The 26203-nt window shown below is 44.8% G+C and overlaps 1 protein-coding gene across 1 annotated transcript in view; it reads left to right on the top strand.

Moving 5' to 3' along the window:
• Positions 1 to 26203, top strand: part of kmt2a (lysine (K)-specific methyltransferase 2A) — a 182427-nt gene that overhangs the window by 84691 nt on the left and 71533 nt on the right. The window contains 9 exon segments of the mRNA XM_038778603.1: positions 1461 to 1525; positions 2740 to 3099; positions 4826 to 4902; positions 12962 to 13090; positions 14315 to 14428; positions 15377 to 15523; positions 17086 to 17181; positions 19256 to 19376; positions 25414 to 25527. Of these exon segments, the coding sequence (XP_038634531.1) occupies positions 1461 to 1525; positions 2740 to 3099; positions 4826 to 4902; positions 12962 to 13090; positions 14315 to 14428; positions 15377 to 15523; positions 17086 to 17181; positions 19256 to 19376; positions 25414 to 25527 (1223 nt within the window).

Genomic DNA, 26203 nt, shown 5'->3' with positions numbered 1-26203 from the left:
AGTGTAGGCACTTGTTAAGTAGGTGAACGTGGCAGGCGCTTTGTGTACACCAGGATCTTACAAATGCAAATTAGATGAATGACCAATTTGTCTTGATTGTGGGATGAATATTGGCAAAAACACTAGAAAAAAATCCTTGCACTTCAGAGAGCGGCAAGGTAGCACAGGTGTTATTACTGTTGTTTCACGGCGCAAGGGACCTGGGTTTGATTCCTGGCTTGTGTTACTGTCTGTGTGGACTCTGCACGTTCTCCCTGTGTCTGCGTGGTTTTCCTCCGGGTGCTCTGGTTTTCTCCCACAAGTCCCGAAAGACGTGCTTGCTAGGTGAAATGAACATTCTGAATTCTCCCTCTGTGTACCCAAACGCGCCGGGGTGTGGCGACTAGGGGATTTTCACAGTAACTTCATTGCAGTGTTAATGTAAGTCTAATTGTGACACTAATAAAGATTTTCATTATTAATATTATTAATAGTATCCTGGGATCTTTAATGCCCATCTTAACTTTTAATGTCCTTCTTAACAGGCATACTTAATATTTAATCCATGATTTATGTAGGGTTCTTATTGGCTGGAGAATTCAGTGGTAGTTTGGCTTATTATGTAGGGCACAAATGCACCTCGTGCAAGGTTAGCTCTCATTGAAGAAAACAGATGGGGTGCTACTGGGCTAGGTTGGCGTAGGAAGCCAGCGATTCCTGCTCTTGATCTCTTTTCATTAACTTAGTTAAAAAGTGCATGCAAACATTTGATTGAGCACAAGATTAAGTGTTATTGGTGCTTGCCCTTCAAGTTGAAAGCCTGGGAATGGCTACTTGAACCAGTTGCTGGAGGACAGCTGGTCCCCATGGTTTCAAATCTCAGCAAGAGCCAAGTGTCTTTACGAAATTAAAAATATTTAGCATAAAAAATATTGCTGCTTTCATTGCGCAGTGTCCCGTTGAAGGATCCAGATTTATGTTTCACTCCTCAAGTACCGACCTCTGTATTTCTTGAGTTGTCGATGGATAATGAAATCTGAACTATGGAGGAACTTGGCATTTAAACTTCAAAGCCCTCATGAGTATTACAGTCTCCTAAGTTGTAAGTGCACGTCACATAAGTCCTTTAGTAAAAATGGGAGATTTTCACCCTAATTCCCGGCTGGATTTAAATCCACTGGCTATCTTGTCCCTCCTAGAAAATGTTACATTAACAGTCTTGGTATATATTTATATGCAAACCCTGATAATTGGGCATGTAAGTCAGTGCTTGCTGTTTATGGTGCTCTTGATTTGCTGACTGATTCTCCTCTGAAGGCATTTTGTATCAGGAGCTAAGTATTTCAACATTGGAGCTTTGTATTAAACTATCTAAGGTGCCATGCCCAAAACTGTAATTTGTATGCTTTAATTTGTATTCCCTTTTAATCTATTTTCCCTTTTTTACTATGTCTGTAACAACTTACTACCTTCTTGTGAAGGATGCGGAAATGTCAAAATCTCCAATGGATGCCTTCTAAAACACCTCCTCCAAAACCAGTTAAAGGTAAGTGCTGTCAGAATTATTTTTAACTTTGCTGTGCGCTTGTAAATTTGCATATGGTTTCGCTTCTGCACTTCACAATCAGTAAATTTCCCAAAGTTGCACTTGCTACCTAGGTAGAAAATCAAGACTTGCACATGTAGTATTTTAGGATACTTCTCCAAAACATGCCGAACTGCTTTACCTGCATTTAATTGCTTTGAAGAGCAGTGACTGTTGTTGTGGTGTTCAAGCCTTTAACAAAAACTTTCCCAAACAGAATTTTAAAATGTGTTTAATGTGCCCTGTGAAATTTTTGCTAATAGGATAGGAGCCATCTTATTTGTTGCTGATATATAAAAATGAAGATTTACTGAGAGATAAAGTATATTTGTGTAACAGGTAAAAATCAGTTTTGTTTCCTCTGAACCCTCCTTAATTTTCTTCTCCTTATTATAGACACCATCCTCCTAGTTCCCTGCTAAATTGTATTGTTAATGTTCGCTTAGTGATTTCCCCATAACCCTTAAATTGTACATTTAAAAAATAATTTCTTAGTATTTGAGGTTGTGCAAAGAATATTCGAATAGGCACTGTGAAGTTAATTCTTCCCATTGTATGTGCCAGGTCCTATTGAAAACTTCATGGTCTTCAACAATAAATCACAGCCAATTGGATTTTAATCTGTGCGGCTCTGTCCCCGACATATATTTTTACTGAGGGGGGGGGGGGTTTAAGTGGATACTATTTTGATACAGGAAGCAATTGAAATTAAACAGATATTGGTATATTTGTGGATTGAGTGGAAGGTACTGGTCTTATTTTCAGATGCCCCTGTACAAAATGTGAATCTAGCAAGAAATGTTTTGGGGTGATGCTCCCCTGTTAGCTCATAGTACTGAGCCACACGAAACCCAAAACCATATTAACAGCCAATGTTCCCCACAACTGGGCTGGGGTGAAAAAAAAGTGTTCCTTGCCACTGTCTAAAGAACACACCTGGAAATTGAATATTCATGGTAGCCCTATGAGGAAAGAGTTGATCATTAGACTGAGGCTCTCCTGATATAATAGTCTACCCAGCCTGAAGAATGGCCATTTGAGTGTGGTGGCAAAGGCATGTTCTGGTGATTTAGAACCGTACACTACCATGAATCACTACCTTCAGAAGAGAAGAGATGTAACTAGTTTGTATCCTGTTAATTATTTGACTGATGTATTTTAACTTTGGTTCTTAGTAAAGAAAAAGGAAAAGAAAACAAAAATACAAGAGAAGAAAGAAGTGCCAGCAGTAAAACAGAATTCCGATTCCAGCCATAAAAGCTCTCACCAGGGTGGTTCACAAGGACAGGAACACCCCCAGAAAATAAACCAGGTTCCTCATCAACACAATGACCAGCCGCCTGAGGAAGGCAGCTCCCCTCCGCCTTCTGAAGCCCGGCAACAAGCAGCTATAGTTTCACCTGCCCAGAAACCTAGCAAACAACCCCCTCAGCCATCTGACCCCAGCCTGCCTCAGCAGCCAGGACCTGTACAACTAAAGAAAGAATCAGTCAAGCCTGGGCTGAGTGATCCAAAGAAAAAGCAGCCAGAGTCAGGTAATCCAAACTTACTATTCACTTTACCAGATACGCTGCTGCTGTATACCTAAACTCTTTAGTAAGAGTAACATTTTCATATCAAGTTATTATCATTTTAAGAAGGTATGGACTGAATTGAAATAAACATAATTTTAAATGTTGTCCAGCATTATTTCAAGGTTACAGGTTTTCATCCTACGAAGGTGCTTCCTTCCCCCTCGCTAATTCCCCTTCCAGCAGCAGAGTAAGCTTGGCTATCATGGTGATAAAGGCACTTTGTTCCCAGTAGGCTTGGGAGGGGGTATCAGACATCTCACCATGGAACTGATTGAAATTAGCGATTACATCTTCCCTCCACAAGATAAACATGACCTGCCGTGAGGGAAGTGGAGAGCACTATTCTAGTGTAAAAGTGTTGGAAAATCTTATAAAGCTTTTACATTATAATTAAAGATTTGTTTAAATTGCATTTCTCGGCTATTTCCTCTGAAGAGTTGTCACCTCCATGTCGTCTCATTGCCTGACAACAAGACACTTTCTCTGTGTCTTTTGTGCCTTCTATCTTCTCATGCCTTGACTCGGTGCATTTGCTGTGGTGGATGTATTGTTTGTGCTAAATAATGCCATTACGAGGTGGCCTAACCTGTGGTCTTTTTTTGCTGAGCTTTAAGGAATGCTTGCAGGAACTGCTTAGTGCAGAGTGTCTTTTAGGACAGTTGATGTTGTTACAACAAGAACTTCCTGACTTTCAGCACTTTGTTCCCTCAAACCAGGGCAGGTTGTTTTGCCTTGCAATAACTGTGGTGCTCCTGTTTAATGAGTTCAAGATAAAACTTAGATCTTGGTTTGCATTTTAACAGCCAGTTTAGTGTCCAGCACCTGAAATATATGATGCATCTTCCAATTATTTGTTTTATTTTCTTTCCCTCTATTCGGGGTTCTTGAACAATATCCAAAAGAACAGGCAGGCAATCTTTTCAAAGTCTTCAGCTAATGTCCGTCCTGAGGATGTTGTGGGGTTTCCTAGCTGTTTATTACTACCTCCCCCCCACTTCCCCACACTTGCATGGAACCTCTTTCTAACAACATCTGGAAATTGCCATGCGAGGAAATAGATGTACAGACGCACGTACCACCTATCAATGGTACAGTAAGCGTGTACACTACCAGCTGTACCATGTGATGTCTGTTTTTTTCTATCTCCCCATCTCTGCTGTGCGCATTTCTACAAGTACCACCTTGGTACCTTGCCCAAGTGGTGCTTTCCCACATTTGATAATCGTGGTGAATGATGTCAAGCTATCCACTTCTGGGAGGCATCCTTTTGAGCTCTGACCTCAGCGGATATCACATGTTGTGTCTAGACGGTCACTGGATAGCAATCGGGTAGGAGCAATGAATGATTTCCATCACTTTTCTGGAGTACTGAGAGCATTTTTAGAGCCCGAAATGTTGCACTGGCTGACATCAGCACAGACTGGGAGTTGAACCTGTGACCATCTGATCTATATGGCTCAGTTATACATCTCTTTACTAAAAGTGCTCCATTATGTCTTTTGTTAAAGGTACCACAAAGCCCCTGTCCATTCTCAGACCAAAAAAGGGCTGTTGTATCTTCTGCTAGGTAACAGATTTTACTGAATTTGAAGCATTTAGGGGAAAATATACCTCATGCAATTTGAACCTGTTGTCACTGAAAGGTTCATCTTGATTTGTCGCTTAATAAAGATCTTTGTTTCCCCAGCACTAGAGCTGAACAAGCAGAAGAAAGCCCCTGCTCGTTTCAATATTCAGTTAAAAACTAAAAAGCCGAAAGAAAAGGTGAGATTTAAACTTTCATCCTAGCATTTTAATTCTACCTTACTTCAAGGACAACTCCAGCACAATTTGGTGTATGTGTGTTCTCCTAGGTAAATATCATTCTCGTGACATTAAAAACAAGGCCACTGTTTTGAATCTTTTGATTGCATTTGCCCGAGATACTTCTGTAGGTTGCAGATATCAGGTATTCTTTTTATCATGCTGTTCTGTGCCAGATGAACTGCACAACAGGTATCCACAAGCTTACCTTCATGTCAAGGCCTGAAAGTGTTTCTTTTGTTCTACCTTTCCCTGGTTAGATTTTACAATTTGGAGTTTTCAGTGTAGAGTATCATGTGCTGAGAGTATGTTGAGAATTCTAATGTGCAAAGGTCAGTGTGCCATATTTGTGGCCTCGCAATTTTCTGTTAAAATTAATACAGCAAACCAAGCAGGTTCACAAGCCAGGTATGCCTAAACTGTACACCTGCATTTCCAGTGTGCACTTTGTTGTGCAAAGTTCTGCCCCAAGAATCTAAAATTGTAAAACTCATTCAGCTACCCACCGTTATCCCTTCTCAATTCTCATCCCCCACCTTTTAAAAATCAAGATCTAGGCCTGCCACAGGTGGGTCCCTGACTGAAGAGGACACCTCAATATCAGAATTTTCAATGATGACTCAATAGAAAATATGCATGCAAAACCAATTGTTAATTCTTGAAGTTCCACCCAGTGCTATAGCAGAGACGTCAGTGACTAGGGAGCGTAGGTTTAAAGTGATTAGAACATAGAACATACAATGCAGAAGGAGGCCATTCGGCCCATCTAGTCTGCACCGACCCACTTAAGCCCTCACCCACCCTATCCCGGTAACCCACTAACCCCTCCTAACCTTTTTTGGTCACTAAGGGAAATTTATCATGGCCAACCCACCTAACCTGCCCATCTTTGGACTGTGGGAGGAAACCGGAGCATCCGGTGGAAACCCACGCAGATACGTGGAGAACGTGCAGACTCCGCACAGACAGTGACCCAAGCCGGGAATCGAACCTGGGACCCTGGCGCTGTGAAGCCACAGTGCTAATCACTTGTGCTACCGTACTGCCCACTGCCCTCCCCATCAGAGCGTGGTTTCATAAAATTTATTCTGTGTGGGGTTTGCGCTTTCTCCCTGTGCCTGTGTGGGTTTGCTCCGGTTTCCTCCAACAGTCCAAAGAATTGGTAGAGATTAGAGAGGAGATGAGGCGGGAAAGAAAATCACCCAGAGGGAACTCACTGCCTGAAAGGGTGCTGGAGGCAAAAACTATCAACCTTTTTAAAAGTTCTCATAAAATGCAAGGCTATGGACTAAATGTTTTTATAATGGGATCATGGCCACTGCAGGCACGATGGCCCAAGTGGCCTCCTTCTATACTGTAGATTTTCAATGATTTTATGGATACTTGAGAGAAAGCATCAGGCCTCTTCCTGATGTCTTTCTTAGTGCATCTCCTGTTGCAGAATCTGGGAGTGTCTAGTGTCAGTGTTGTGATTTTATTGGTTCTTGTAGAAAACGTATGGTTTGAAAGCTTAATTATCTCTGCTGTCTCGTGCAGGTTCAACTCCACTAGCCTGGCAGACTTGGTACGTTGCTAAATGTGCATTTTAACCCCATAGAGTGGGTGCCATTAACTGTTAGAACATAGGGATCATCACAGCCAGGATCCTGATTAATTTTATTTCTACATCTAAGGATACTGAGACCAGTTGTAGCACTCCCAACTTATGCCCTAGCTGAGACCAGTTGACACAGCACAGACTGGGTCTGTATATTTTAGTATAGTGCAAATATGTATCGTTATTATGTGGGCAGCTGGCCGCATCGAAATGTAATGCAGTGTTGGAAGAATTTTATGTAAGGGCTAATTTATGCAAATATGTTCACCCAGAACCAAGCCTTGCCCACTGTGAGAGCATACCAAAAAAATGCAGGGTTACGCCCCATGGTTTTTCTTCTTATAACGGGAGGGAGACTGGAGGCCATGTCTAGATTTCTCAAAATGCTCTCCCAATGAGCCTGCCTCCCCATCAGAGCGTGGTTTCATAAAATTTATTCTGTGTGGAGTTTGCTCCGGGTGCTGTGGTTTCCTCCCACAGTCCAAAGATGTGCAGGTTGGGTGGATTGGCCATGCTAAATTGTCCCTTAGGGTGGGGTTGCAGGAATAGAATGGGGGATTAGGCCTAGGTGGTGTGGTCGTTCAAAGGGCCAGTGCAGACTTGATGGGCCAAACGCCTCCTTCTGCACTGTAGGGATTGTATGACAGGATTGTATGACTAATAGATATGTTTAGTCGACTGAAATGTTGGCCCTTCTAATTCTCCTGTTGAGTTAAACCTGGTCTTTCTTTCATTACTGGAAAAAATGCTGAAGACTTTTCAGGTGCAGGGCACAGAATTGGCACAAAAATATATTATAAGTGGTGCGAAGGACTGTGCAATAAGGCCTTCAGTGACTCCTTGCTCATTCGATTGGGCTTGAATGCTCAGAAGTCAGGTACAGAGTTACCAATTCATGCTCTGGGTTTAATTGTGCTTTCTGAATCAGGTCTCTGCACATTCTAGATTCAGAGGCAGGGCCACTCAAAACTTTTGTGTAGGTTACATCTATTTCAGGTAACAGTACAGTAGTCCCCCTTTATAACGCGGGTGTTGGGGTCCAAGACGGCCACCCGCGTTGTATCCGAGCCGCGGATATCCACAATGGGGGTTTTAAATTTATTTTAAAATCTATGCTAGCACTTCCCCTTGTGAGTCTACGGGGGGGGGGGGGGGGGGGGGGGGGGGGAGAGGTCAGACCCCCGTAGACTCACAATGGGAAGCGCTAGCATAGCTTTTTAAATAAATTTAAAACCCCCATCGTGGATCTAATTAAAACAGTGTCAATTTCAGCGGCCGGAGAGGGAAGCTGCTCTCTCACTGAAACAATCAGCCGGCCGCTGAAATTGACACTGTCGGCTGCTCTCTCCCTCCAATCAGTACCCCAGCAGCCACGGCCTGTACCCCAGCAGCCACAGCCTGAACCCCAGCAGCCACAGCCTGAACCCCAGCAGCCACAGCCTGTACCCCAGCAGCCACAGTACCCCAGCAGCCACAGCCTGTACCCCAGCAGCCACAGTACCCCAGCAGCCACAGTACCCCAGCAGCCACAGCCTGAAGCCCAGCAGCCACAGCCTGTACCCCAGCAGCCACAGCCTGAACCCCAGCTACAGAGGGGAGGGGCGATGTGAGACCATGCTGGTCTTGCAGAGGCCCGTATGACCTCCTCCTGTGTTCTCTGCTCTCTCCCTCCAATCAGCCGGCAGTGTCAATTTCAGCGGCCGGCTCGCTTTGATCCGGAGAGGGAAGCTGCTCTCTCACTGAAACAATCAGCCGGCCGCTGAAATTGACACTGCCCACTGCTCTCTCCCTCCAATCAGAAACATTAAAACTTAAAAGTTGGATTGGAGGGAGAGAGCAGCCGGCAGTGTCAATTTCAGCGGCCGGCTGATTGTTTCAGTGAGAGCAGCTTCCTTCTCCGGATCAAAGTGAGCCGGCCGCTGAAATTGACACAACTGATAGTTGGGGTCCATAAGCCCCCCCGCGGTATATCGCGAACCGCGGTATTGCGGAGCGCGGTATAACGGGGGACTACTGTATAAGGAAAATATCATTGATATGTCCACAGTACCTCCTGCCTGACCTCCTAAGGTTTGAGTTTATTATTAAAGGAATAGGGTGCTATAAATATTCTTACACCTTCCAACTCTGTAAACATAATACTAACATGTTTTTCCTACAGTGGTTTGGTATGGCTGAAGAGACTTATTGTCATACCCAAGAATCAGTTGTTAAACAGAAAATTGGGACAGGGTAATTTCAAAAAAGCTGACATGTAAATTTTAAAATAGCATTCCCCTTTTATGAAGCACCTTTCTGTCAGCACAGGTTCCTTTCAGGCGTCTACCAGTGCTGCAATGACATGCTGCAAACTGATGTGGCTCAGGTTGACTTGCTCTCCAACCTTCCTTCCTTCCCTTAGGATTAGTGCCTCCACCAGCTTGGCTCAGGTGACATCAGGAAGTGTGTGTATGAGATGATGGGCATGAACACTTGCCTACCACTTTTATGCTGCAGCATGTTCATACAAAACCTCATTAGATTACCAGGCTGCTTCATGTGAAGGTTTTATTCAGGGAGGACTGACTGAAAGAGAGCAGAATCAAAGGAAGGAAGTTAAGAGGAGAAAGCTGAGACAGAAGAAAGATGAGAACAAGGGACACTGATCAAAGGAATAAGAAAGACAATCCGCACAGAAGTGATGAAATTTCAACTGAGATAGAATTGCAGAGTGGAGAAAGAAGGATGTAAATAAGTGAGACACAGGGAAAAGACTAGAAGACAGGGAGAGATGAGTTATTAAACTGCGATTATTCTTTGCACGGAGTAAAGCTACTGTGAGTATCAGAATTATTTCTTATATTTATTTTATGGACCCCGTTTCGTTCCCTCTCTCATTAAATAAAAAGTAATGTTTCTCCCCCTTTAGACTTCAATGCAGCCCATAATCCCCTGAATGACATGATGTGATTGATGCTCTTCCAGTCTTTTGCCAGTGATGCTTTCTGACTAGTTGCTGGGACTAACACTGATCCCGATTCCCCCCCCCCCCCAACCACCGCCACCACCATTCCTGAGACTATTACAGGTTCCTACAGCAGTATGGTCCACTAATTTTTTTTTGAGAATCACTATTCGTTCAGTGTTTTGCTTGAAAGCTTCTCTGTAGAACATTGTTATATGCTGCTCCATGGACTGGTGCTTTGCGCGTTGGTGCCTGCAATTCCCCAGTTTAATTCACGCCTCTGATCATGTACCATTTGGAGACCATGCACTTTTTTGTGGGAAGAAAAAGGAAATTAAAAAAACATATGGCAATGGTAGCACAGTGGTTAACACTTGCTTCACAGCGCCAGGGACCCGGATTAGATTCCCATCTTGGGTCACTGTCTGTGTAGTCTGCACATTCTCCATGTGTCTGCGGGGTTTCCTCCAGGTGCTCCGGTTCCTCTCAAAAAGTCCCGAAAGACGTGCATGTTAGGTGAATTGGACATTCTGAATTCTCCCTCAATGTATGCGAATAGACGCCGGAATGTGGCGACAAGGGGATTTTCACAGTACTTCATTTTTTTTTAATGTCCAAGTAATTGATTTTAATGATATGGGAAGATAGTCATAATATAGATTCAGAGAGTTTACAGTGCAGAAGGACGCCACTTGGCCCACCAAGCCCACACTGGCTCCCAGAAAGAGCACCGCACTTAAGCCCACACCTCCACCGCAACCCAGTAACCCCACCCAACCTTTTTTGGACACTGAGGGGCAATTTATCATGACCGATCCGCCCAACCTGCACATCCTCCAACCCGTGGGAGGAAACCAGAGCACCCGGAGGAAGCCCACACAGACACTGGGAGAACGCGCAGACCCCACACTGACAGCAACCCAAGGCCGGAATCGAAACCAGGTCATGGCGCTGTGAAACACCAGTGCTAACCACTGTGCTACTGTGCCGCCCATAATTTAACCTGGACACCAGGAAGTCTTATCCTCTTCAGAATACTGCTGTGGGATCTTTTATTTTCACCCAAGAGGCCAAACTGTTGCAGCCGAGAAGGCCATTCTGCCCATCACATCCATCCCAGCCTCGGGGGGCTGCCACATCCCAAAGACGCACAGGCCAGGCGGGGCCACAAAGATAGGGCGGGGGTCTGGGCCTGGTTAGGGCGCTCCCTTGGAGGGTTGGCGCAGACCTGATGGGTCGAACGGCCCCCCCCCCCCTGCACCGCAGGGATTCCACGGGATCTATGATTTTTTTTTAATAAACATTTTATTGAGGTATTTTTTGGTATTATAACAACAACACAATAAACAATGTTCATGAAACTATAAACATAGTGCAAAAGCCATCTCCCTCCCTTACAGGTCCCACATTTATTAACCCCCTACTCTTAGACCCCCCCCCCCCCCCCCCCCCCCCCCCTTCTACTGACCAATTAATTTTCCGCGAAGAAGTCAACGAACAGATGCCACCTCTGGGCGAACCCTAACAGTGACCCTCTCGCGGTTTTCTCCAAACAGAGAATGTTAGCCATGTCCGATAGACAGGTCTCCGACTTCTGGGGCTTCGAGTCACTCCAAGCTAATAGTATCCGTCTCCGGGCTACCAGGGAAGCAAAGGCCAGAACGTCTGCCTCTTTCTCCTCCTGGATTCCCGAGTCTGCCGACATCCTGAAAAACGCCTCCTCTGGACTCAGCGCCACCCTTGTTTTTAACACCGTGGACATGACATCTGCAAAACCCAGCCAAAATCCCCTAAGCTCACAGTACTTTATTGCAGTGTTAATGTAAGCCTATTTGTGATAATAACAAAGATTATTATTATTAAATAGATCTACTTTAATAAATACTGGGATATCCGTTTTTTTTTGAGAGCACATAATTGGACTGAAACCAACGTTGGTCAAATACTACTACAGAACAAGTTGTGAGTAGAGGGCAGAGACACATGGAACAGCAAATTGCCATAGGCTACATGCCATTATTCTGGTGGAAAATTCCCAGTCGTAAACATTTATTAGTACTGTTAAATGCACTGAGCAGCTTGCCACTCTCGGATATGAAGTTACATCCCCATTGCTTACCAACTCTGAAACTTTTGTCCCTACTGTGCTGGACAATAGACTCAAGTGGAACGCGAATCGCTGACAGTGATCAGGGCAGGATTCTCCCCTACCCGGCGGGGCGGGGGGTCCCGGCGTAGAGGCGTGGCGCCCACCACTCCGGTGTCGGGCCTCCCCAAAGGTGCGGAATTCTCTGCACCTTTGGGGGCTAGGCCCGCGCCGGAGCGGTTGGCACCTCGCCGACTGGCGCCAAAACCAGCACCAACGGCCTTTGACGCCCGGCGCCAGGGCTGGCCGAAGCCTTCGCCGGTTCGCTCATGCGCCGGTGGTAGCTGACGTCAACACCAGCGCATGCGCACTGGGGGATTCTCTTCCGCCATGGCAGCGGCGGAAGAGAAAAAGTGCCCCCATGGCACTGGCCCGCCGGCCGATCGGTGGGCCCTAATCGCGGGCCTGGCCACCGTGGGGGCACCCCCGGGGGTCCGATCGCCCCGTGTCCCCCCCGGGGGCCCGCTGGGAGGCCTCTCCCGCTGCCGAGGTTGGAATCACCTCTGGTGGTGGTGGGAGAGGCCTCCCAGCGGCGGGACTTCGGCCCATCGCGGGCCGGAGAATCGCCGCAGGGGGCTCGCCGCTCGACGTGCCCCGATTCCAGCCCCCGCCAATTCCCGGGTGGCGGAGAATTTCTGCCACGGCGGGGGCGGGATTTTCGGCTGCCCCGGGCGATTCTCCGACCCTCCGACTCTGTACCAGAATGTACATTCAGGTAGACATTCTGTTCTATGACCGTGAAACCTTTTGTCCCAATATTTATTATAAAATAGTCATACACTGACTGCCGAACTGTGAACAAAAGCTTTGTGGGGTTCTACATGTGTCCAGTGCAGTATTACAATTGTAGGTTCTCTTTGTTTACGGTCCACTTCGGATTTTTTCTTCCCTCCACCCCATCCCAGCAAATATATTTGTTTTATGTCACAATTGCTCCCTTAGATACTATTGAATATTGCAATACTGAACCATGCAGACAACAAACTCACTAGCACAATCCCTAATCCATTTTGTGTTAGCTGATCTGAGGTGCTGAATTTAAGCTGGTGACCGCACACTTCTTGGCCAGTACAGGAAAAATTGGTCAGAGGTAGTGAAATAAAAAGATGTGATTTATTCGCTGGACATAAAATAATATGTAGGGCGACCCACAATGTCACAACTTTTCAAAATAAGTTGTATGCTTTTGAAAGTAAATTCCAAATACCATGCTCTCACTTAGAAATGTTTTGAATTTGGAAAGTGTTGCATGAACAGGAGCTGTTTGTATAATAGCTGACAAATACATTTCAACAAGGAATAGCCTTACTGATTTCAGGTTTCTTGTTTTTAGGATAAAGTGATTGCTGTCAGCAAGTTTGAACCCAGTACTCTGAACCTGCTCACCCCATTCACGAATGTCAGTTGTGGCAAACAGAAACCATTGGCAGATGGAGTCCACAGGATCAGAGTGGATTTCAAGGTAGAGCGAAAAATGTATAATTGAAATAGTTTTGATTTATTTTATTTTATGCCCACTGTCGACCACCCCCCATTGCTCATGGACAGACATGTGGCCTCCTGGCTCTAATTTGCGCTCTCCGGGTGGGAGTTTCCATCCCTCCCCCCTCTGAAGGTGATTTCTCTCTCTCGCTCTATCTCTCTCTCTCTATTAACCCCCCCCCCCGCATTGGCGGGACTGGAAGATCCCACTGGTGCCCAATGGTGAGCTGCTTCTGCCGTCAGAAAATAAGCACGGGCAGCTGGAAAATCCTGCCTTCTGCAGCTGTGAAACCAAGGTAAAGAGCACAGAACGCTGCCGAGGCTCAACAGAGTGAAAGAAAATGACTTAATTAAGTTTTAGTCATCTGTACAGTACACCATTCTTTTCTCGGATTCAGGCAGGCAGCTGTGCACCTGCATTCCATTCCGTAGAGAGTTGACTTTCCCTTCATTTTTTTATTCCACCCCTCATTTCCACTCCTTCCCGCCTACTTCCCAATCCATAGCTTAGCTAGTTCTCAAACTGATTGGAGGAATGTTTTTATTCATCCATATGCGGCCTCCCTAAGTCCAATGCTTTAACTTAAACTGAGCCTGTATCTACATCTCTTGAGGGGCAGTGTGTAGGTACATTGTGATCTCACATCTGTCTTTGACCCAAAAGTAAGAAATAAAGTAAAATCACCGGGTTTTTTGGGTATTCTCACTGGGCACTACAGTAACTTCAATGGACAATTGGCAGAAGTCCCGTTGATGCAGTTCTACCTAGAGTTTCTGCCAAAGTTAAGGTGGCCGATTGTAGAAATGTCTCTCCTTCCAAGGAAATCCTTGCTGATTGGGATAGAGCGGGTTGTTGAGCGCTACAAAATATTATCCACCTGAATGTATGATGTTCTTCCTGTTTTGCTAATTGGTTCCTACTGATCGCATCGCATCATATCAGGTTTTGTATGTGATCAAATCTGCTGCAGAGCATAAATAATATTCTCCGTACGAGAGGCTGTTCATTATAATGTGATATTCCCAGTGGGTATACTGTAAGACGCAACGGATTCAGAAAGCTGTTGGCACTCGGAAGGGACTACTGAAGTCAGCAAATAGATAAGTTAACACCTGCAATCTTCAACTGAACCTACTCACTTCTGAGACAAATTGTATTTTGCTGTTTGTTTGTCTTCTGATGTTATTCTACTGATTTTGACAGGAGGACTGCGATGTGGAAAATGTGTGGGAGATGGGTGGACTTAGCATCCTGACCTCTGTACCCATCACACCCAGGGTGGTCTGCTTCCTCTGTGCCAGCAGTGGACATGTCGAGGTATGGTTTCCCTCTTGAGGTCTCGGTCTTGCTCAAGACTAGGATGATGTAGGGGCAGCATGTGGCGCAGTGGTTAGCACTGGGAGTGCGGTGCTGAGGACCCGGGTTCGAATCCCGGCCTTGGGTCACTGTCAGTGTGGAGTTTGCACATTCTTCCCGTGTCTGCGTGGGTTTCACCCCCACAACCCAAAGATGTGTTGGTTAGGTGGATTGGCCACGCTAAATTGTCCCTTAGTTGGAAAAGAAAAATAATTGGCCACTCTAACAAAAAAATGTTTTAAGTTTAGGATGATGTTCATTTAAAAGCAAAAGTTTGGGGAAACAAATCTCTTTGCCGAAGGACAGATCGATACAACTATGCGTTTCAGAGGATTCTGACCATAGCGTACTCATTAAAATAGCTTAAACCCCATCCCATATTGAGCCTGCAGGCATGCTTGAATTTCAGAGCAGAATTTGATCTTAAAGTTACTGGGAGCAGTGAAATACATGGTAAAAATTGTGATGGTGAACCATCAGTGAAGTTTTGAAGCCTAGTGCATTGATCTTGCTTCAGAAAAATGATCAACTCTGGTTGAAGTTCTGCACACAAGCTTCAGGTGACGTTACTGTCTGAAAGAGGGCTTGATATTCTTTGGGCAGTGTGCTCGAGAAAGCTAATATTGCTTGAATGCTGCTTAATCACAAGGCTTGAACTATTCTCCCTAGTCATGCTAGATATGCAGGCCCTTCCCTACTGCCAATGGACAGGCTCCAAAATATTTCCACCATGTTTATGAGCAGCCTTGAGGGGTGGGAAGATACAAAGAGTTTGTATACATAAACGCATTTGGCTGTGTGCACATTAGGGACTGTGACATTGTGACAAATCTGACACTCGGGAGCAATTATTACTCTTTCAAGAGTGTATAGTTTGCTGATTTGTTTCCCTTTGCGTTTTGTTCGCAGTTTGTTTACTGTCAGGTCTGCTGTGAGCCTTTCCACCTCTTCTGCCTGGAGGAGAATGAGCGACCCCTGGAGGAGCAGTGGGAGAACTGGTGTTGTCGACGCTGCAAGTTCTGCCACGTCTGTTGCCGCCAAAATAACTCCTCAAAGGTAATGGTACTTGATAGTAAGCTATGCATGAATATTTCAGATGGGCAATGTCGGTTTGCTAATACTGGTGCAATATTTATATTTGGACTTGATCCAACATTAATGCGGAATGAGTAGAATTGACCGCAACTCATAGAACTGAGCGGTATATGGCTGGAATGACTCTCGTTGCTACCTCATATAATCTTGTTATTTTTTAGGGTATTTCCTTCTCTAACCCCTCCCCCATATACATGTCAGTGAACACGAGCAAAATGAATGTGTCTTGAGGATGGCATTTTATAGAATTCTTATTTAAAAAATACTCCAGACAGTAATAGACTTTAAATACTACCTCCAATCTTCTAACTGAATGTCCCCTGAGAGTTTTACAACAGAACTTATGTACCTGAAGGGCGGATCAACTGCCATTGTAGTTTGAGGTTTCTGTACTTCTGGGAGAACTATGTTATCTGCTCCTGGTAGTTGCTTGTATTTCTTTCTAAAGATGCATTTTCATCTCTTTCCAAACCTGGACTATTTATTTCTGTCAGATTGACAGTCGTGGGAAAATAGGTTTTCATAGTTAATATTTGTTATTTTATAAAACACATATTTTCTTCCCTTTATAAGCTACCTGTTTATTTCACCCTTTTGAGCCTTACTGGCCATAAATTTCAGCTCCGTGGCGAGGACACATAATTACCTGCTCTCAGTCTCTGCATTTGCTGTCAGTGGTGCAGCTTCTAAGGGGTGAAGCAAAGCGGTGTCAAGCGCTAGGATTTTTCTGTCCGGTTGGGGAGGTGTTTCTGCTCTGCTCTTTGTCCCTCCATTATAGCCCAGCTGAAGATCCAGAGCTGGTGAGGAGGAATAACACATGCATGTGATGGAAAGGGATGATTTATATCCTAATGCTCCATAATGCACTGCATGAATGCACTGCCACCACAGCACCAGATGGTTATTCTGTTTTAAAAAAAGTAATTTAATTGGATTCTTCATGTTTATCTGTTTTCCCCATTCTTTGTTTTGATCAGTCTGCTAAGGAGTTCATCTCTTTGCCCTCTGTCAGTTCTGATTAAGGATATATACTTTAAACTTTGCTTGTCTTTGTTATTTCACAGGCTGAAGGAATTTGTGCAATGTAAGCATTTTCTATTCTGAATTACTTCTTGTTAATTCCAGAGTGAATTTTGTATTGCACAGGTTAGAATTGGATTGAAATTGGAGCCCTATACGGCGCCGAAGTCCCAGGCACTGGGACTGCAGCGCTGAGGACCCGGGTTCAACTCCCGGACCTAAGTCACTATCCGTGTGGAGTTTGCACATTCTCCCAGTGTTTGCATGGGTTCTGCCCCCACAACCCAAAGATGTGCAGATTAGGTGGATTGGCCACGCTAAATTGCCCCTTAATTGGAAAAAAATTATTGGGTACGCTAAATTTACAAAAAAAGAAATTGGAGCTCTATTCAGGAGAACTTCCATAAGGAAGGGAAACGTCCTAGCAATTAGTTTCTTCTGTTGAAGACTGATCATCGTAGGTTAAGTAAAATGCAACTCTTAAAACATTTTCTTTTCCACAGCAGCTTCTAGAGTGTGGCAAATGCCGAAATAGCTATCACCCAGAGTGCCTGGGACCAAACTACCCAACGAAACCAACCAAGAAAAAGAAAGTCTGGGTAAGTTTTGTTTTCTCATGCAAAGCTGTGACTCATTTAGCTTGAATTCCTCATACTAAGGAGCATCTCTGCTGTTCAGCTTTGCACCCTTTTCAGAGCATTCTTCCTGTCATTAGTGAACTACAAATGGAAAAAATAAACATATATTGGTGAAATAAAATGACTTGGACAAGATTTCAAGAAATGTTAGTTGAATACACATAGTTAAATCAATATACTAATGTAGTTATAAAAACAGAAAATTTAGCAAATGAGCAATGAGCAAATTGGTCTGGCAGCATCTGAGGAGAGAGAAATAGTTAACGTTTCAAGTTGACGACCTTTCATCAGAACTGAGCTCATCATTCCTGGTATTTCAGATTTCCAGCATCTACATTTTACTTTTGTAGTTCTTCATTACAGAATATGTACTGTTAGCGTAACCTAGGCTGTTCGTGAGGAAGCTCTTATTGAGATCTGTTTAATAAGTTAAAATGGAATTGAATTAACTCTTCCCTCACATGCTATATAAAAGGTCCCACCTTAAATTTCTGCACATTTCTGTTTCCCAGTCAGCTTTTCCCATGTTTGCATAAGATTTGTCATTGTGCTGTTCCTGCTTTGGGGTTGTCTATACATCAACAGCATCCTGACACAACGACCAATATGTTTCCTCAAAGTATGTGGACAGGACCAAATCTATACCAGGGCAGCATGGGGAAGCAACACATTGGTTCATGCACTATGCTTCTAAATACTAGGCACTCCTTCAGGCGTTCCATACGATGAAATCCCTGACTTGCTTTGGGGAAGTGGCAAATGTAGGTGACATTTTCACGAAAGAAATCAGATCAAAGAGGGCGAGCTAACTTATTAGCAGAGTATGTCCATCTGTAAAGAATGAGGAACACTCATGTTTTATGTACAGCTTGTGTTGCCTGAAATGTTGGACACCTTGACCAGTTTGTACTAAAACTGGTTTACCCAGGTGCCTTTACTCATGAGACAAACAAAGGATGAGTGGATTTGTGGATCAACCTGATTTTCTTACAGATCTTATTAGCCAAACTCTATTAACAAAAGCAACTCTTAATCCTTAATCAAAACCTATCAATACTGTACTATCTATCGCTGACTCTGATACTACCCTTGCAGTTGAGCTTGGCCAGGCTGTTCTGACGGGTACTACTCTGATTCCGATGGCCTTGCCTCTGAACTCAGGGTCTTCTTCGCAAAGGTTAGTCTCATCTGCCCTTATCCATCATTGCCGTGTCTTCTCTAGGTGGTTGAGTCTTCACTGGGGGTCTCTTCCAGGTGTCACCTCGCTTCTCTCTTCCGCGCCCTTCTGGGGGGGAATGGAAGGGGGGGACGACCCAATGGGATTGCTGATTCCATATATGGATGATGCCTGGAGCCCTCTAGGGGTCCATCATCAGGTGCACAGCGTGCACGTAGCACTTTCCATATATGGTACTGAGGTGTTGTTGAGTCTGGCTAATACTGGAACTGAGGTGCCTCAATATTCCTTCTTTAGATGTAAATTCTATCCTATCCTGGAATCAAATGAGCAGTTGTAAGTATGCCCCTTTACAACCCGACAGTTTTAACACTTCTCTGGGGCCTGTGGTGACCCAGTCTGCATCACAGTTGTCCTTGCCATTGCCTGCAATTGTGAATATTTTGCACGTTCTTCTATAGAATAGAACAGTACAGCACAGAACAGGCCCTTCGGCCCTCGATGTTGTGCCGAGCCCTACTCAAACCCACGTATCCACCCTATACCCGTAACCCAACAAACCCCCCCCTGTGGGAGGAAACCGGAGCACCCGGAGAAAACCCACGCACACACGGGGAGGACGTGCAGACTCCGCACAGGCAGTGACCCAGCCGGGAATCGAACCTGGGACCCTGGAGCTGTGAAGCATTTATGCTAACCACCATGCTACCGTGCTGCCCCTCTGGACCATTATCAGAATATAATGAAATCTGATTAAATTTACACCTGAAACATCAATCTATTCCTGGAGGCTGTACTGTCTTTGATTTTCTTTCTAATTTGAAGCCACTTTAATGTATTCTATCTCCTCTGTTGTAGATCTGTACGAAGTGTGTAAGATGTAAGAGTTGTGGAGCCACAACACCAGGAAAGGGCTGGGATGCACAGTGGTCACATGATTTTTCTTTATGCCATGAATGTGCAAAGCTCTTTGATAAAGGTAAGCATACAGATTTACTTTGTTCACAATGATTGGTACCCAGGAGTGATTACAAGGCAACAACTAAGGGGTTGAGGAAATATCTTAAACTATGAAATGCAATTTTGTTCTATATATAGTTGCTCACAGTAAGTCAGGTGATATGCTGTTTCATGGGGATAGGGATGTCATACTTTATAATGTGCAATATATTGTTTTGTTACTAACGCTTTAAGGCCATAACTGTGGTCAGATAAAGGCTGGCTGAGATCACAGGTTAATTTACAGTCAGGTTAGAACCATGGGCCTGAACTTTATGGTTGTATCTCCCCAGCGGGTGTGGCAACTACCTCAATCTCCATTCAGTTCGGCGGGACCATAATAGCCGCTGGGTGTTAGCGGCACTAAAATTCTGACCATAGTCTTTTCAACAGTATAGTTGGCAAGGTCTGTTGGGGAGCGGTCACAGATGTTTTGGTTTTTTATCATTCAAGGTAATTGTAAAACTTTGAGTTATGTTTTAGAAAGTTTGGTGGTGAAAGGTACATAGAACATAGAACGATACAGCTCAGTACAGGCCCTTCGGCCCTCGATGTTGCACCGACATGGAAAAAAACTAAAGGCCATCTAACCTACACTATGCCCTTATCATCCATATGCTTATCCAATAAACTTTTAAATGCCCTCGATGTTGGCGAGTTCACTACTGTTGCAGGTAGGGCATTCCACGGCCTCACCACTCTTTGCGTAAAAAACCCACCTCTGACCTCTGTCCTATATCTATTACCCCTCAATTTAAGGCTATGTCCCCTCGTGCTAGCCATCTTGCTGTCCACCCCATCTAACCCACTGATCATTTTGTATGCCTCTATTAAGTCACCTCTTAACCTTCTTCTCTCTAACGAAAACAACCTCAAGTCCATCAGCCTTTCCTCATAAGATTTTCCCTCCATACCAGGCAACATCCTGGTAAATCTCCTCTGCACCCGTTCCAAAGCTTCCACGTCCTTCCTATAATGAGGCGACCAGAACTGTACGCAATACTCCAAATGCGGCCGTACTAGAGTTTTGTACAACTGCAACATGACCTCATGGCTCCGGAACTCAATCCCTCTACCAATAAAGGCCAACACACCATAGGCCTTCTTCACAACCCTATCAACCTGGGTGGCAACTTTCAGGGATCTATGTACATGGACACCGAGATCCCTCTGCTCATCCACACTGCCAAGAATTTTACCATTAGCCAAATATTCCACATTCCTGTTATTCTTTCCAAAGTGAATCACCTCACACTTCTCCACATTAAACTCCATTTGCCACCTCTCAGCCCAGCTCTGCAGCTTATCTATGTCCCTCTAACCTGCAACATCCTTCCGCATTGTCTATAACTCCACCGACTTTAGTGTCGTCTGCAAATTTACTCACCCATCCTTCTGCGCCCTCCTCTAGGCCATTTATAAAAATGACAAACAGCAACGGCCCCAGAACAGATCCTTGTGGTACGCCACTCGTAACTGAACTCCATTCTGAACATTTCCCATCAACTACCACTCTCTGTCTTCTTTCAACTAGCCAATTTCTGATCCACATCTCTAAATCACCCTCAATCCCCAGCCTCCGTATTTTCTGCAATAGCCAACCGTGGGGAGCCTTATCAAACGCTTTACTGAAATCCATATACACCACATCAACTGCTCTACCCTCGTCTACCTGTTCAGTCACCTTCTCAAAGAACTCGATAAGGTTTGTGAGGCATGACCTACCCTTCACAAAACCATGCTGACTATCCCTAATCATATTATTCCTATCTAGATGATTATAAATCGTATCTTTTATAATCCTCTCCAAGACTTTACCCACCACAGACGTTAGGCTCATCGGCCTATAGTTACCGGGGTTATCTCTACTCCCCTTCTTGAACAAAGGGACCACATTTGCTATCCTCCAGTCCTCTGGCACTATTCCTGTAGCCAATGATGACCTAAAAATCAAAGCCAAAGGCTCAGCAATCTCTTCCCTGGCTTCCCAGAGAATCCTAGGATAAATCCCATCAGGCCCCGGGGACTTATCTATTTTCACCTTGTCCAGAATTGCCAACACTTCTTCCCTACGCACCTCAATGCCATCTATTCTAATAGCCTGGGTCTCAGCATTCTCCTCCACAATATTATCTTTTTCCTGAGTGAATACTGACAAAAAGTATTCATTTAGTATCTCGCTTATCTCCTCAGCCTCCACACACAACTTCCCACCACTGTCCTTGACTGGCCCTACTCTTACCCTCGTCATTCTTTTATTCCTGACATACCTATAGAAAGCTTTTGGGTTTTCCTTGATCCTACCTGCCAAAGATTTCTCATGTCCCCTCCTTGCTCGTCTTAGCTCTCTTTTTAGATCCTTCCTCGCTTCCTTGTAACTATCAAGCGCCCCAACTGAAACTTCACGCCTCATCTTCACATAGGCCTCCTTCTTCCTCTTAACAAGAGATTCCACTTCTTTGGTAAACCACGGTTCCCTCGCTCAACCCCTTCCTCCCTGCCTGACTGGTACGTACTTATCAAGAACATGCAATACCTGTTCCTTGAACAAGCTCCACATATCCAGTGTGCCCAACCCTTGCAGCCTACTTCTCCAACCTACACATCCTAAGTCATGTCTAATGGCATCATAATTGCCCTTCCCCCCCCAGCTATAAATCTTGCCCTGCGGGGTATACTTATCCCTTTCCATCACTAACGTAAAAGGTCACCGAATTGTGGTCACTGTTTCCAAAGTGCTCACCTACCTCCAGATCTAACACCTGGCCTGGTTCATTACCCAAAACCAAATCCAATGTGGCCTCGCCTCTTGTTGGCCTGTCAACATATTGTGTCAGGAAACCCTCCTGCACACATTGTACAAAGAACGACTGATCTAATGTACTCGAACTATATCTTTTCCAGTCAATATTTGGAAAGTTAAAGTCTCCCATAACAACTACCCTGTTACTTTCGCTCTTTTCCAGAATCATCTTCACCATCCTTTCCTCTACATCCCTAGAACTATTAGGTGGCCTATAGAAAACTCCCAACAGGGTGACCTCTCCTTTCCTGTTTCTAACCTCAGCCCATACTACCTCAGAAGAAGAGTCCCCATCTAGCATCCTTTCCGCCACTGTAATACTGTCCTTGACTAGCAGCGCCACACCTCCCCCTCTTTTGCCCCCTTTTCTGAGCTTACTAAAACACCTAAACCCCGGAACCTGCAACAACCATTCCTGTCCCTGCTCTATCCATGTCTCTGAAATGGCCACAACATCGAAGTCCCAGGTACCAACCCATGCTGCCAGTTCCCCTACCTTATTTCGCATACTCCTGGCATTGAAGTAGACACACTTCAAACCACCTACCTGAACACTGGCACCCTCCTGCGAAGTCAAATCTGTGCTCCTGACCTCTATACTCTCAATCTCCCGTACCCCAAAACTACAATCCAGGTTCCCATGCCCCTGCTGAATTAGTTTAAACCCCCCCCAAAGAGCACTAACAAATCTCCCCCCCCCAAGATGTTGGTGCCCCTCAGGTTCAGATGTAGACCATCTTGTCTATAGGAGGTCCCACCTTCCCCAGAAAGAGCCCCAGTTATCCAGAAATCTGAATCCCTCCCGCCTGCACCATCCCTGTAGCCACGTTTTTAATTGCTCTCTCTCCCTATTCCTCATCTCACTATCACGTGGCACGGGCAACAACCCAGAGATAACAACTCTGTTTGTTCTCGCTCTGAGCTTCCATCCTAGCTCCCTAAAGGCCTACCTAACATCCTCGTCCCCTTTCCTACCTATGTTGTTAGTGCCAATGTGGACTACGACTTGGGGCTGCTCCCCCTCCCCCTTAAGGACCCGGAAAACATGATCCGAGACATCACGTACCCTTGCACCTGGGAGGCAACATACCAAACGCGAGTCTCTCTCGCTCCCACAAAATCTCCTATCTGTGCCCCTGACTATTGAGTCCCCAATTACTAATGTTCTACTCCTTTCCCCCCTTCCCTTCTGAGCAACAGGGACAGACTCCATGCCAGAGGCCCGTACCCCATGGCTTACCCCTGGTAAGTCATCCCCCCCACAAGTATCCAAAACGGTATACTTGTTACTCAGGGGAACGACCGCAGGGGGTCCCTGCACTGACTGCTTCTTCCCAGTCCCTCTTACAGTTACCCATCTATCTCCAGTCTTTGGTGTAACTACTTCCCTGAAGCTCCTATCTATGACCCCCTCTGCCTCCCGAATGATCCGAAGTTCATCCAGCTCAAGCTCCAGGTCCCTAACACGGTTTTTGAGGAGCTGGAGTTGGGTGCACTTCCCACAGATGAAATCAGCAGGGACACTGACGGCGTTCCTCACCTCAAACATTCTGCAGGAGGAGCATTGTACTGCCTTCCTTGACATCACCTCTAGATTTAAAAAAAAACAAGAAAAAGAAAAAGAAAGGAAGAGCTTACCTGATATTCCCTCAAACCCTGCTGCCGCTGAAAGGTAAGCAAATTTAAAGGCACTCACTCACCTTCACAACAGGCCCCTGCTCCCGCTTCCCAACAACCGTGGTTTTTTTTTTGGTAAAAGAGGGATCCAACTTTTACACTCTGTGATAAGCATTTGTTCACAGAGCTAAACACTACAAGCATACACCTGACCCTCCCTTTTCTGTTTGTTGCTATTTATAAGTCAAGTGAATCCCTAGTTAATGCAAACCAGCTGCATCTAATTAAATGCAAGAAATAGATTAACATCTTTCACATTACAACTTTGTTTTTTTAAATACATTTTTTGAATGACACAAAATTTCATAGAGATGGCTAGGAAATATCTCTTATTAAAAATGATAGATAAATGTGCAGGTAACAGCTGACAGGTAGCGCATTAAGACATATGAGACCTGAAGTTGATGTTCAAATGACAGGAGAAACTTGGTGATCTTGTAATAGTTACCAGATATTGTCCATAACATGATATATCCTCACATGACCAGTTTTCTGCATTCAAATTTGTACCTACAAGAGAGCGATCTAGCTGATGTAGCACGGAAGAAAGTTCCACAGGAGGCAGAAATATTGGCTCTGGAATTTAATGCATATACTGGCTCTTTTCCTCTCTCCTCCTCCCTTCCTGATGTTGATTCCTTTCTGGGGTCTGGTTCAGATAGGGCGCTGGTCATACTTCTATCCCTTGCCCATATGCGAACTTTGATAGTGAGCTAGCTAGGCTTTCCGATGGTAGAGGGATCATGGATACGTCGGGGGGGGGGGGGGATTTATTCATTCATGGGATGCGAGTGTTGTTGATTACCCTTCAGAAGGTGGTAGTGAGCTGCCTTCTGGAACTGCTGCAGTCCATGTTAGCAAACAGAACACCTTCAGGACTATCCCAATCAAGGTGCGTTGTGATCACTTGTGCCATTATTGTTGTCTGTTGAGCTGAGCTAACTGCAGAGAATATGGATTGAGGCTTCCTTGGATCAGCTGCAGATATTTATTGACTAAACCATTGAGCAATTAAAGGAGGCCCTTGTTCATGTCTATTAAATTGGCATCAGTTTGTGTTATAGTCGTATGCACTGGTTAAATTGTTATGTGATTATAATGTTACCATTATGGAAATAGAAGTTCATCAGGAGGTAACTTGTGGCAAGCAGATTGGGTAGGGTGGAGAACTCTTAGGTCTATCCTGTTCATGGTGAATAAAAACTATATAGCAGTATCCTCAGGCTCGCTGGCTTGCAATGACTCAGTAGTTCAAGTTCTGATTTAATTATATGGAAATTATTTTGCGATTTTTAATTTGCCCATGGAAGTCCACACTGCAGCTATTGTGTTTGCCCTCAGACTTGTCAGTAGCCTGCTCACCTGGCTGATGTTATGTATGTTATGTGGCATTGTATGCGTCTAAGTAGGTTGGTAGTAGAGTACCAGCTCACTTTAATAAAATTATATACAAAACATGTGTCAACAGTGCTGAGATTATCAGAAAGGCTGTGAAAGGACACCAGCTGTGTTGATGTAAATTGTTGTTTATTTTTAGGAAACTTCTGCCCACTGTGTGACAAGTGCTACGATGATGACGATTATGAGAGCAAGATGATGCAGTGTGGAAAATGTGATCGTTGGGTTCATGCAAAGTGTGAAAGCTTGTCAGGTATTTTATAATGCAGGACATGTTTTACATTTGAAACATCTGACAGTCTGTTAAGGAGATGCGTCGGCTGGTTGACATAGAATCATAAAATTTACAGCACCAAAGGAGGCCATTTGGCCCATCCAGTCTGCACCGGCCCTGGGAAAGAACACCCCACTTAAGCCCATGCCTCCACCCTATTCTCATAACCCACAAACCTCACCTAATCTTTCAGACACTAAGGGGAAATTTATCATGGCCAATCTACCTAACTTGCACATCTTTGGACTGTGGGAGGAAACCGGAGCACACGGAAGAAACCCAGGCAGACACGGGGAGAAAGTGCAAACTCCACCCAGACTAACCTGGGATCCTGGAGCTGTGAGGCAGCAGTGCTAAGCACTGTGCCACCCTGCCACCCCATGTTGACGTTTGTTTCAGATTTTGTTTGTACAGACCTTCCAATTTAATTACCGAAAGTATAAATGCATAATCTGTTACATAACATTAGGCTCTTGTGTTCCTGTTTAGCTGGTTTCTCATGTGACCCCCAACCTGCCTAAATTCTGGCCCATATGATGTCACCACCCCCCAATATTTTTCTTCTAACACTAACAGCCTTCCAAACTAAAATGCTGTGCACTTGCCGTCTCATCACTGTCCAATTTGTTCTCCTATTACCTTGAGGATGTCAGCT

Source organism: Scyliorhinus canicula, chromosome 19, assembly GCF_902713615.1.
Source record: "Scyliorhinus canicula chromosome 19, sScyCan1.1, whole genome shotgun sequence".
NCBI lineage: Eukaryota > Metazoa > Chordata > Chondrichthyes > Carcharhiniformes > Scyliorhinidae > Scyliorhinus > Scyliorhinus canicula.
The sequence above is the reverse complement of the archived record's forward strand: the minus strand, read 5'-3'. Positions and strand labels throughout refer to the sequence as shown.